We start from the raw sequence: 12,923 nt of genomic DNA, 5'->3' as shown, positions 1-12,923 counted from the left end.
GCATGTATATACGCTCTCTAAAGTTTATGAAATTGACTTCTAGGCAGATTCTAAATTAACAACAAGAGACCTGACAGCTGTATTTAAAAAAAACGTGTTATTGTTGCCGTACCATATAATCTTACTAATATTATAAATGCGAATGTTTAGTTGGATGGATGTTTGTTAGGCGGTATCTCCAGAACTGCTATATGGATCTCGCTGAAATTTGACACAGATGTAGAACATAATCTGGAAGAACACATAAGCTACTGATTAAGTTTTTTTAATCCGCGCGTCCAGATACGGGCAGCTAGTTTATCAATAAAACATGAATGAATATTAAAAAGAAATCAATATTTACAAATATAGTGTGTATTGGCTCATCTCAACACAATTGCCCTTACAGAGGGTCGGGAAAAACGTATTGCGAGTTGCTACGTCATCGGTCGGGTTTTACGAGGCCTTGTTTGAAATGTCAGGCGTAATATAAACGAACGCAAGCCGCGTACGATCGCATTGCAACAAACGCGACAAGCGCATACACTTTGTTGATAATCCTAGTTTTTGCTTCAAATAACTACTTAATTTTCTGATTCTTTGTTAACAAGGAAGTTTTTTCACTATGTATTTAACCGGTAAGTGTTACTTAATTATTTTATGAACCGTGGTTTATAGTGCTGATATATCAAATACTAGCTGTCGCCCGCGACTCTGACCGCGTGGATATATAATAAAACTTAATATATAGATAAGTTAAATAAAAAGCAGCTCTTCAAGGCATAAATTCGAAAAAAAGAAACAAATAGTATCCTATGTCCGTCTCCTGGCTCTAAGCTACCTCCTCACCTATTCTCAGCCATATCGGTAAAGCCGTTCTTGAGTTATAAATAGTGTAACTAATACAACTTTCTTTTATATAAAGATAACATAATTTGTTCTATTTTCTTAAAGTTAGAAAGAAGGATGATAAGATTTTTTTATTTTAGTATTTCGGAAATAGAACCTAGACATTTATCGTTGGTGTGAACACAAACTCTGTTTAAAACAAATCGTCATTTCATTATCTATACCGAAACATATATAATATGATTTAAACGAAGATTTTTTGTCTCCGAAACGCACGATTAGATTTTTTAAATCTAATTCTTGTTAACCCTTTTCGAAGTAGAGCAGACAAATCTATTATTTAGTTGAAAGACTAATATTAAGATAGACGAGTGACAATTAATTGATGTAAAATATTACTAGTACAAGAAAGTTACTTCCAGGATGTAATTTTACAATCGATATAAAAGAACAAAGTAATTAGTTATCACGGCTATTTCTCCGTTTGCATGATATAAAGATAATTAATGCATTGCAGAGAAAACAAACAGATTAAATACGGTATTAATATGTAAGTTAACCTTCATGCCTTACATGTGTAGGTCAAGCACATATGGACAGCTTTATCTAGTACTACTTTATGTAATATTATTAATTAGATATATTATAAATAGAATTTAAATATTCTTGTTAGTCTCGAAAATATTAGCAGAACACTAGCTGTCGCCCGCGACTCCGTCAGAACGGTAATAATAAATAAGTAGCCGAGACCTACTGAATATGCATATAAAATCTTATAAAAATCGGTCAAACCGTTTCGGAGGAGTATGGAATTTTAAGATATCAATCGTGAAATCTTATAGAATCATTAACTAAAGTTAGTTTGGATACTTTTTCGTCATAATTAGTTAATTTTTTTTATAATTTTTACAGGTACAATATCCATGTTCGTCATATTTATATCAGTGACAAACGCATTACCACCATGCGTTTGCACGCGAGAAAAGAGTCCCGTATGCGGTTCCAACGGAAAAACCTATAGTAACTTCTGCATGCTAAACTGCGCGCGCGCATCTGAACCTAACCTCTCCCTACAAAGTTACGGCGGATGCGAAGCTCCCCCAGTTACATCAGACAATTGCATATGCACGTTCGAATTCAATCCTGTATGCGGCACAGATGGTGAAACTTATCCAAATCCATGCACTCTCAAATGCCGCCAGAGACAATTACACAGACTAGACATCAGCCATAAAGGAGCATGTAGGAACATTCGAGATGTCGATGAGTCTTGCGGTTGCAAGAATAGAGAAACAAAATTAGTCTGTGGCACAGATGGTATCACGTACAACAATCCTTGTCTATTAAACTGTGCTCGCGAAACAAATCCTGATTTACACGTACTCCATGTTGATTCTTGTGATGAAAGTAAAGATGATTTTCCTAAAAACAACCGTTGTGCGTGTACGAGGAATCTACAGCCCGTGTGCGCGTCTAACGGAGTTACTTACGGCAACAAATGTCTTATGAAATGCGCGGGAAATCACCTCACTGTAAAAGGACTTGGATCTTGCGATGAATTTTAATGTTGTCATTAATTTAAGATGCGTCATTTCGAACAAAGCAGTTACATCGCTAAAGGAATTTATAAAGCTTGCCAAATTATTGTGGGTGTGAGTTATTTTTTATATTTTACGCAATAAAATATTGCAAATGTGATACGAATTAGGTTATATTTTAATGGAATCAAATGAAGCTTTAATTTTTTTTTATTATTTAATCTATTTCTAAATTAAGTGCACAGATTATAAAATAATGTTGCTATTGTAACATCGTGCCGTGTGAAACATTGTGATTGTTTTGTAAATAAAGATTAAATTGAAACCAAGATTGTTTGCAAATCGTACGAACGAATGGTTTATGGTAAAAGTATCCAATTTTACATTGTCATTGGAAACTTTAGTAATGTAGATAAAAAGTTTTTTGTTTGTTTTCTTTGGTTACAAAAATTGTGTGATTTTTTTATTGTTAAGTTATTATATAATTTACAAATTTGTCTTTATAATAAATTGTTATGATGTTATGAAATTATTTTTTTATTTTTTTTAAAGATTCTTCAAAATCTGAATATTAAGTAATATGAATTTCAAATTACTATAGGAAAAAGACATTTAATAATGAAAATATAATCTTACCAAATATCTAAACAATACAAAATAAATGAATGAATTAATACTATATTAAATATAGAGCCCGTTTAAACATGTTCGCACGAATTGTCCCGGCTCGCCCGGTGTAATACCACGACCACACAGAAGACAGGCGTGATGTGGAAGCAATTCCGCGTTTCGTCTGATGAGTGTGCGTCCTGGAGGCCTAATATAGTCCTCTTTCCCTTCCCATCCTTTTTCTTATAAGGAAAGGATAGGAAGTGGAAGTGAACTTTCCGGATGAGACGATGCATGGAAAGGGAAAATATTTTCTTTCTGTGCATCCTCTCCTCCGTGGATTAAAGTTAGGCAACGCATATGCAATTGCGTATGTCTATGGGCAACGGTCACTTCGCTATTTCAGCGATTTCAGGTGGCCGCTCGCTCGTTTGCCATCTTATGATATAAAAAAAACTAAACCAAACTAAATAATATAAGAAATCGACCCCAAATCGCTATTACTATTACTATTGTGGTTTATCAATGTCGACTTTTTTAATATAATAAAAGACTGTGTAATAGAATAATTTATTGTTTTCATTCAAAATTACAACAAATTCTTTCTTTCAGTTCTATTTTAATTTAATATTTATACAAAAATAATATCAAATTTGAACATTTTAACAAGAGAAAGTTGATATTGGAAATAAATTAAGAAATATATTTACATAAATACTACACACATACAACATGTCACTTGAGATTAATGACGTCATTCAGTACCTGAGTTATAGCATAGTTACGATGTGAAACTAACAAACTCTTTTGTTATTGTATGCGGGTAGTATATAACTTAACCACAACATATATAGTCTTAATTAATTTATAATTGGTCATAATTCCATATTTGCCAATAAATCGTCATCTTGATCGTGTTCTAAGAAAGAATCTTCATTTTTAGGACATTCTGTTTCAGTGATATTATTCCGTGGTATATCACATTGTAATGAATTCTTCCTTATATTTGTGCCCGGGATGTAATCGTTCTTATTCTTTATGTGATTTGATGTTAAATATTGTGTTATATTATTATTTCCCTATAAAATTATAATTTATAAATAAAACTAAACATAATTCGATCATGCAAAATGTCACAATTAAATAATTGCTATTACTTTTTCACAGGAGTTATAAATGTCATTTAATTTATTTTATTGCGTGAAATTGACACGAAATAAAACATTTGCTTGTCAGTTACTAAATACAATTAATGCAAAATACAAGAGAGAAAAGAAAGAAAAAGAATTTAACATAGAAGACAACATACCTGGTGCGTCATGGCGGTGTCTTTAAATGTATCACCGCTCAGTCCAACGTTATTCAGTACCTAAGAAACGACAAACATTCTAGTAAGTTTAAGTCTGGATAACAATTAGGACGTGCCATAATATTTTAATTATAACAAAATTCTTCTGCACTGCGTAAAAAAATGCGAAGTATTATTAAAGAAGCAAACGCTAGTAATGTTTATGTTAAGAATTTTTTCAAGAAATCACAAAATCAAAATCGATTAATGTTACATTTATGACGTCACACGTTTATGACGTCAGACGTTTTATTTACAAGAATGGCATATTGATAAATGTTCGCCATCCCTGGTCCCTGGTGTAGGAGATCCAGTGTGTAATAGTGCGTACATCAAGTTTGTTCTGCAACATCGGCCAGATGAAGTCGTCAGCAGTGTTGCGCGCGAGCAGGTAGCGCACGCGCACGCCGCCGCTAGACCCGATGCGGTGCGCGCGGGACTCCGCCTGCGTCAGCATCTGACACACGTTCATATATTATATATTATCAATAATTAAATATGCCTTTATACTAATAATAGTTTTTTCTAATCTAGCTAGTTTAGTGTTAGGAAGAATATCCGACACTGTGCCGGTGTACTGGCGCAAAACTAGTCTTACTAAAATGTCGACGTTTATGTCCCCTCACTATTCATTCTGACACTTGATTTGATAACGAAAACGCGTTATTTGTGCCAAAGGATTCTAACTAATCATGTCTAAAACAAAGAAGGGATAAGAAAAAAGTTGATTCGATAGGGAATAGGACGCTTAGGAAAAGGAAATATCTTTAATTTGTGGTTTTCCTTCTTCGTTTACTAAAGGTAGGTTCCCTGCAATTGCAGTCTTAGAGGAGCGGTTGTTTCGCCGTTTCAGCGAATTGAGATGCGCGTTTTCTTCACAGTGATCACGAGGTGGTATGATGTTCCAGTGCTCACTCCAGGATTCCAGTGCAGTTCAGCAAAGAGCACGAGGTTGGCTGCAGTGAGCGTAAGGCCGGCGCCCGCCGCGGTCAGGGACAGCACGGCGCAGCGACACGCGCTCACGTGCTGGAACCTCTCCACCAGATCCTGCACCATCACCACCACAAATATACTATCATGTAATAAAATCTTACTAATATTATAAATGCCAATGTTTGAATGGATGTTTGTTTGATGGTATCTCCGGAACTTGACGGATCTTTATGAAATTTGGTAGCACAGGCTACTTATTAAGATTTTTCTATCCGAGCGAACGTAGTCGCGGGCGACGACTAGTTCGGCTAACTTACAAACTTCAGAAATAATACCAACTTTCTGATGCACGTAAATTTATATCATAATTATGAAATAAAACATCTCAATAGTAAAAAACCCACTAGATTCTGTTCCCTAAATTTCATAAGAAGTTTTCATGTTAGTAACTAGGTGGCAGCACTTGGTCGATGTAAAATTTAAGATTGAAAGTGTATTCTCTCTCGCTTACCGTGGGTTTCTGAGATCAAAATTCTTGTAACATAGATTATGATGTCAGAAAGTGACAGTTAGACAAATAGTAATGTTTGTGACTGACCGCTCTAGTGGTGGCAGGCGTGTGCCCGTCGATGCAGATGTACCTGGTGCTGAGGTCATCCAGCACGGCGCAGACAGCGCGCACCACACTGCGGTGATGCGCAAACACCAGGAACTTACCCACACCCTCCTCTTTTATCACCTGCTTTATATATTTACTGAAACAATAATAACAAAATAAAAGGCATTTTTCTCAATTTGTATCTTACAAATTAAATTACTATTGTTAAGAAGAAAATCCGACATTGTGCCGGTGTACTGGCACAACACTAGCTTTATTAAAATGTCGACGTTTATGTCCCCACACTAATCATTCTGACACTTCACTTTGTAACGAAAACACGTTATTCGCACCAAAGAATTCTAATTAATAATGTCTAAAACTATGTATAGATGGATGGATGTTTGTTAGAAGGTATCTCCGGAATGGCTGTATGGATCTTGATGAAATTTGGCATATATTTTTAAACAGTATTAGTTAGGTTCCTTTGGCGCGAATGACGCGCTTTCATTACAAAGTGAAGTGTCAGAATGATTAGTGAGGGAACATAAACGTCGACATTTTAGTAAGGCAAGTGTTGTGCCAATACACCGGCACAGTGTCGGATTTTCCTAACACTATTTAGAACATAGTCGGAAAGGACAGACCTACCTATTACTACTACTTATTAAGTTTTTTTTTAATTATAGATAAAAAGGTCTTGTTAGTTTCACTATTTATAATTCAAAAACATCTTAATTGATTTGGCTGAAAATTAATGTTTTCACTTTGAACCAGGAGACATAATATACTTTTTATTTAATTTCCTTTTTTTTAAGAATTCGTCCAGGACGTAATCGCGGACTAAGGCTAGTATTTACAAAGTAATTCATAAAATTATAATAGCAGAATAAAAGGAATAGTAAGTAGACAACTATAGATTAATGTGGAAGAGTCAATAGAGGTGTGTCAAGAGCGTGCCAAAACGTAATTGCTGTATACTGACCATATAGCTGGAGTCTTGACCCTGGCGGACTCGTTGAAGTAGGTGATGAGAGCAGACTGTTTGTCCGCGGGACGGCTGGTGCGCCACGTGTCCGCCATCTGCGACAACTCCTGCTGATCCTCTTTGCTGAACTGCAGCAATGAGTCATCCAGTAACACTGTCTCTCTGAAAACAAACACTGATGTATACAGGCTATGACCTGTGGCTATGCTTGTTTCATTTACGACATTAATCAACAGACACGTTAAATCGGAATGAAGGGAAACTATCATTTCCAAATAACGAACTTCCAAACTATATTATAAATTCTACAGTTATCAGAGTATTTATAGGAGAATCAAAGCGGATAGGTATAGGAGCTTCGGTGGCTCAGGAGTCAAGAACTTGACTTGCAATCTGCAGGTGATGGGTTCGAATCCCGCTATATACCGATGCGTTTTTGGATTTCCGATATACATATGTACATTTATAAAACGTTCTTACGATGAAGGAAAACATCGTGATGCTGCACATATAAGAGAATAAATTCAAAGATATGTGTGAAGTCACTGCACTTGGCCAGCGTGGTTGATTATGGCATAGTCACCCGCGATTTGGGTAGGCTCCGAGCCCCTTGGTGGGTATGTGTAGTGAGCTGATGATGATGGAATCAAAGCGGGGATTTTTGGATTTACTCGATGGTGGCAATTAAACATAAGGAAGGAGAAACCTTGACTCTATTTGCTACCACACATGAAACTTTCCATATTGAGCCGTACTTTTAGGGTAGCCGGTCAAAATACTGAATGAATGTGTCACTGACCTGGTCTTACTTTCGAGGGTGGTGAGAACTTGCTCCTTAGTTCTTCTGATGAGGAACTTCTTCTGCAGCAGAATCTGTAGCTCTGCAAGGTTGGATTGACCGGACATGTCCCAGCCGAAGTTAGTCTGTCTGCCCGCACAATATCTCTTACCTACAATATTATAATGATAAGAAATTCGCTCCACAGTTCTTTAAATTGGTGATGATTATGAAATACAAGAAAATATATATTTGCGTGTGTGCACATTTATGTGTGCCTGTGTATACATGTGTATACATGTGTATGCGTGTGTATACATGTGTGTGCGTGTGTATACATGTGTGTGCGTGTGTGTACATATGTGTGTGTGTGTAAATGTATGTGTCACTTATGTATTACTCACCATATTCAGTATATGAGCCGAAGAACTTATTGTCAATAAGCAACAATTGTGTGTACAATTCAGCAGGGCGGCTGAGTGCGGGAGTACCACTTAACAGCAGTACTCGAGCAGCACCGCGGCACACGCGGACTAATGCGGTTGTACACTGAGATTTGTTTGACTTCAAATGATGAGACTCGTCCTATACCAAAGATCACCAACTCACTATACATCCCCACCGGAGCTAGGAGTTTACCTTAGTTATTGACTAGGCTAGTCATCCCTAACTTAGGGTAGGCAGCCCCTCAATGGGGATGTATAGTGAGCTGATGATGATTGACTAGGCCATAGTCAATACTACCCCTGTGTTTTTTGACTTCACATATACATTTTAAAATTTCTTCACAAATATGCAGATTGCATCACTAATTTCCTTCACCATAAATACGTCGCATGAATGATAATATGTATAGCACATTGGTGTATGCCAGTATTCGAACTCAGGACATGCTGATTACAAGTCAATTGCTTAACCGCTGAGTTGACACTATGATTATATACAAATTATTGTTACACCAAAATTGGATTGCGCAACAAGTTTTGTTGTAGGTTTCCACTGTCAAACATTTTCAACCCGCTGATTTCACTGATATGACCTTTTATTATTATTTCACAGTTAAATTTCATTGTAGTCTATGAATATAAAAAAAAATAAACTTACAAGAATAATAACTCCAAAATGTTTACTCTTGAGCAAATCTGTGTGCATTGTTGTTATCTTATAACTCACAATTACAACTTCTGTCTGAAAAATATAAATTCCAATTTAAAACAATAAGTAAATAAAAAAAATAAACACTACATCACTTTCTCAATTAACTATTATGTAAAATACGTATAATTTCAAATTGGACCTATTCTGTAAGAATGCCATATAGTTATTTAAAAATAAATAAAAAAAACAATCTTGACAATCTCTTATGTCAAATATAAAAAAAATACGAGATTTTGTAAAATATTTTTTTTTGGAATGTGTCTCCTAACAAAATTCCTAGGTAATATTAATAATAAAACTAGATATTTTTAACTATATTTACCTGTTTGTCTGCAACCAGCTGTGTATCCTTACCACTGCTAAGTGTTGCAATGTTCATGAGAGGTACCGATGGAAGGAGTTCGTACACTTTGTTTTGCCATGTATCCCTAAACATAATATCATTAATTTAACAATGCACTAGCTGTCTCCCGCGACTCCGTCTGCACGGAATTAAAGAAAATATTAATAAGTAGCCTCTATATTCTTCCAGACTGTTCTACATCTATGTCAAATTTCAGCTAGATAAACCGGAAGATTTTTATAAATATTAGCATAAAAAATCTTAAAATCTTACACATTTATAGTTTCTAATGAAAAATGTACATCATTATAATAAAATAACATAGTAATATCAAATGTTTCTATTAGTAAAACAAAGAAAAAAATAAACAAGAATAGAAAAAAAGAAAACTTAAAAAAAGCAATAAATCAAAAATTTACCTCATAGATGAAGTAGTTACAATAAGCAACGGCCAGTTATGTCTATAGTAGCTCGCTATGGCCAAAGCTTGGAATGTTTTGCCGAGGCCCATGTCATCCGCTATCATGCATCTACCACGGTGTGCTATACCAAACCTATTAAAAAAACTTAGCATTGGTTTCTGAGATCAAAATGACTTTATAAAACAATGTTATCATCATATCGTAAACAGAGATCAGAAACCCACAGTTATACTTTAAAACAAATTATGGATTTCTACTATAAAACAAATGAACAATATTAGTAGATTTTCTTTGTCTATCTTCATGTTTGTTGCCTCCTTTTTTTATTCAAGAGGGGGAATGCGTTACACATACCAGGTGCCTTGGGGAAAGACAATCCCTAAAGGGGCATGGAGCCTACCCACTAAAACCCCTCTGGTTCCCTCGATTCACTGTTTACCGGGATGTGGGGGACATGTAAATACTCTTTGCACACAAATGCTTGTTGCCTCCTAATATTGATATGTTTAAAGTTTTTTTTATGCTAAAGTTGCATTTTGCCAACACGACACTTTACGTAGGAGCCCTCAATATATTGTATGGTTATTTGTATGTATGAATTTAAAGATACAATTCAAGTTTATGTAAAAATGTATATAATTCTATAAAACAAAGATATCTAACCTGACACCATCTTCTTGAAATGGCATTAGTTTGTTTCTTAATGTTGCTTCCACTGGTGACAGATCTATAGTATTTGGATCTGTTGCATTCTCTCTTATAACCTGAAAAACATATTCCGAATCAACATTGGAAATTGAAAGTAAAGAATTAGAATATTCTAACTTAAACTATATTTGGTTTTATTATGTGTTAATTAATGTTATGGAATTTTGTTTGATACCTTTAGAACATAAGCAGGTAATGGACCAAGTACAACATGCGGAGCCAATGGAGCTACTTTGGATATCAGCTGCTCATAATCGTCTATTGAGAAATTCCACAATTTTGTGTTGGCATCTGTAATAAAAATTATCATAAATCATTATGGAATAAATAGAATAAGATAATAAATAGAATAGCAATATTTAGTTGTAATACCTGATAGTCTTTTTAATTTTACTAATATTATCAATACAAATGGATGGATGTTTGTTAGGAGGTATCTCCAGAATGAATGGATGTTGATGAAATTTGGTACAGATGTAAAACATAGTCTGAAAAAACACATAGGCGACTCATTAGGTTTCTTTTTTATTCTGGGCTGACAGAGTTGCAGGCGACAGCTAATCAACAATAAATTGTTTTAACTGAAGTAATAAGAATGGGTTTCTGAAACCAAAGTCATTATCTTTGACAAAACAGAGATAACGATATGTTTTAAACTGAGATTTTGGTCTTGGAACCAAAGGTAAATGCTTTCTACCATTCTATGCTTTAAATTCAATTTGTTTACTTACCATAGCATTTAGATGGTAAAGATTTGAAAATATTAATAAGTGGAACACAGAATTCTGATAGATTTACTTCGAATCTACTCTCCGATATCAAGTATATTGTTCCACTAACAACCTTAGTCACAGGAATATTTTCTGAATCATTTATTTCTGGTTTTTTGTATGGATGGTAAAGTTTACGACCGTTAATATTTTGAGCAGTAAAAGAAGGACTACCCTGTGTTGTATTCGATATGGAAAGATTTCTCAGAGGGCTGTTAGGTGACGATAATTTCGTTTGTCTCTTCTGTATTGCTGCTAAACGTTTTCTCTCAATTTCTTCTTTACTACAAGACATTGTTTAGTCTCTACTTTAATTAAATAGTTTAAATCTTCATTAATTATAAATAACATGCAAATCTCATATCAACAAGTTGCAAACAAACAAATATACGAAAACCATTTTATTTTCAAACTTTAATGACAGTAACTGACAATGACAATTTCCGGAGAATACAACTGATAAAAGTCGAGTTGACGTTGACAATCAAAATATTGAAATCGTTTGGAAATAACATACCTACGTTTCATATTTTATTTTCTTTATTAAAAACAACAAGTCTTTCTTATGTATTAAAATTACATAATAAAGCTTCGGAAGTGTTGGCGGCAATAAGCAAGAGTCAATTAAGTAACAGTAAACCTAATTGACAATACAACTTAGGGATGATCACGAATAATTAAATTCACAGACTATGTTTTTAATGAAGGGTGTAAATAAAAACCAGTTTTATATTAGAAGTATTTATTATAACTTAGTAAAAATAATTGGATAGAATTGGCTTGTATGCTATAGTTTTATATAACAGAACTGATTTTGTAAGAGCAATTAATAAAATTGTCTTCTAAAGTTTATTTCCATTAGCCTGTCTTTGTGGTCATTCCTTGCATTTAAATTTTTTGATTTTGCCTTTTCATGTTCTTCATTTAAAATTGTTTCTATTGTTTTTTTCTTATGCCCTAAACCAGTCTTATCTAATTTCTTTGTGGCTTTGACAGGGTATACCTTTCCTGAACCATCAGGACCTAAGCCTGCCTCTTTATCCCAGCCTCCTCTCAACATTATCTGATAACCTTTATTTGATTCAGGTATAACAAAATTTGTGGGTATTTTTCTTCCTTTACTAGCATTAATATTGTGCAAAGTGGATGATAAATGCTTTTGTTTATTTAAAAACTTCTTATTGTTACAAATATCACAAATATATTCATCCATGGAGTTGATATTAGACATTTTCCTTGGTTCTTTTGTCTCCTCATCAGATTTGTGACTGAGAAGTATATCAGCCAAAGTGAAATTTCTATTCTTGATAACTAAACTACGTGCAGAATTGCCTGCCGTGTCTCTAACAGATAGATCAATACCTCGTTTAAGTAGCTCTTTGACAATTTCTACAGCATTTGCTTGACAAGCTATCATGATCAAACTCCATCCAAATCTATCACATACATTTATTTTATCGGGAAATGCATCTAAAATTTGTACAAGCTTATCTATGTCATTATTTTGTACGGAAAGAAATAATTCTTTTTCACAATATTGTATTTCATTTGTACAAGCTTTGCGTTTCGTGCCTCTTTTTTTATCTGACCTGTATGTTTCTTTAGCTGGAACAGGATACTTAACTTCTTTTACTTCTTCTAAATATAATTTCTTAGCTTCTGTTCCACTCAATATAGATTGTTGTAATGCTGGTGCTCTTTGCGTTGGTGAATTTGGTCTCACAAAATGTGTGTACAATTTTCTGTTCATTATTTCTTACTACACATTATAACTGAGCGTACATAAGATCTAAATGTAAAACAAGGATATAAAAATTTTGGCAAATAAAAGAAAACACCAGTTCACCTTGTTATTTGAGTGATAGAAGATGTCAAAAACAGATGTCATGTCAAATTCAAATA

The 12,923-nt window shown here is 34.3% G+C and overlaps 3 protein-coding genes across 3 annotated transcripts; 1 reads left to right on the top strand and 2 right to left on the bottom strand.

The window, feature by feature from the left end:
* The first annotated feature begins 472 nt into the window (after window positions 1-472).
* LOC106126567 (serine protease inhibitor dipetalogastin) lies at window positions 473-2,895 on the top strand. Its single transcript, XM_013324287.1, has 2 exons — window positions 473-617; window positions 1,741-2,895. Exons 1-2 carry the CDS (start codon window positions 605-607, stop codon window positions 2,391-2,393), a joined length of 666 nt encoding a protein of 221 aa, XP_013179741.1. The 5' UTR covers window positions 473-604; the 3' UTR covers window positions 2,394-2,895.
* A 752-nt stretch (window positions 2,896-3,647) lies between these two features.
* On the bottom strand, window positions 3,648-11,453 carry Marcal1 (SWI/SNF-related matrix-associated actin-dependent regulator of chromatin subfamily A-like protein 1). The gene is made up of 14 exons (XM_013324812.1): window positions 10,983-11,453; window positions 10,427-10,542; window positions 10,207-10,307; window positions 9,541-9,675; window positions 9,101-9,206; window positions 8,725-8,808; window positions 8,025-8,205; window positions 7,642-7,792; window positions 6,840-7,004; window positions 5,855-6,011; window positions 5,239-5,370; window positions 4,655-4,780; window positions 4,285-4,344; window positions 3,648-4,054 (listed from the first exon to the last, which is right to left on the bottom strand). The coding sequence occupies exons 1-14, from the start codon at window positions 11,314-11,316 to the stop codon at window positions 3,851-3,853; spliced, it is 2,052 nt and encodes a 683-aa protein (XP_013180266.1). The 5' UTR covers window positions 11,317-11,453; the 3' UTR covers window positions 3,648-3,850.
* A 333-nt stretch (window positions 11,454-11,786) lies between these two features.
* LOC106126577 (G patch domain and ankyrin repeat-containing protein 1 homolog) lies at window positions 11,787-12,836 on the bottom strand. The gene is given in 1 exon segment (NM_001312811.1): window positions 11,787-12,836. A coding segment is annotated over 1 exon segment (924 nt). The 5' UTR covers window positions 12,772-12,836; the 3' UTR covers window positions 11,787-11,847.
* Window positions 12,837-12,923: the final 87 nt, after the last annotated feature.

Source organism: Papilio xuthus, unplaced genomic scaffold, assembly GCF_000836235.2.
Source record: "Papilio xuthus unplaced genomic scaffold, Pxut_1.1 DF824992.1, whole genome shotgun sequence".
Lineage (NCBI taxonomy): Eukaryota > Metazoa > Arthropoda > Insecta > Lepidoptera > Papilionidae > Papilio > Papilio xuthus.
The sequence above is the reverse complement of the archived record's forward strand: the minus strand, read 5'-3'. Positions and strand labels throughout refer to the sequence as shown.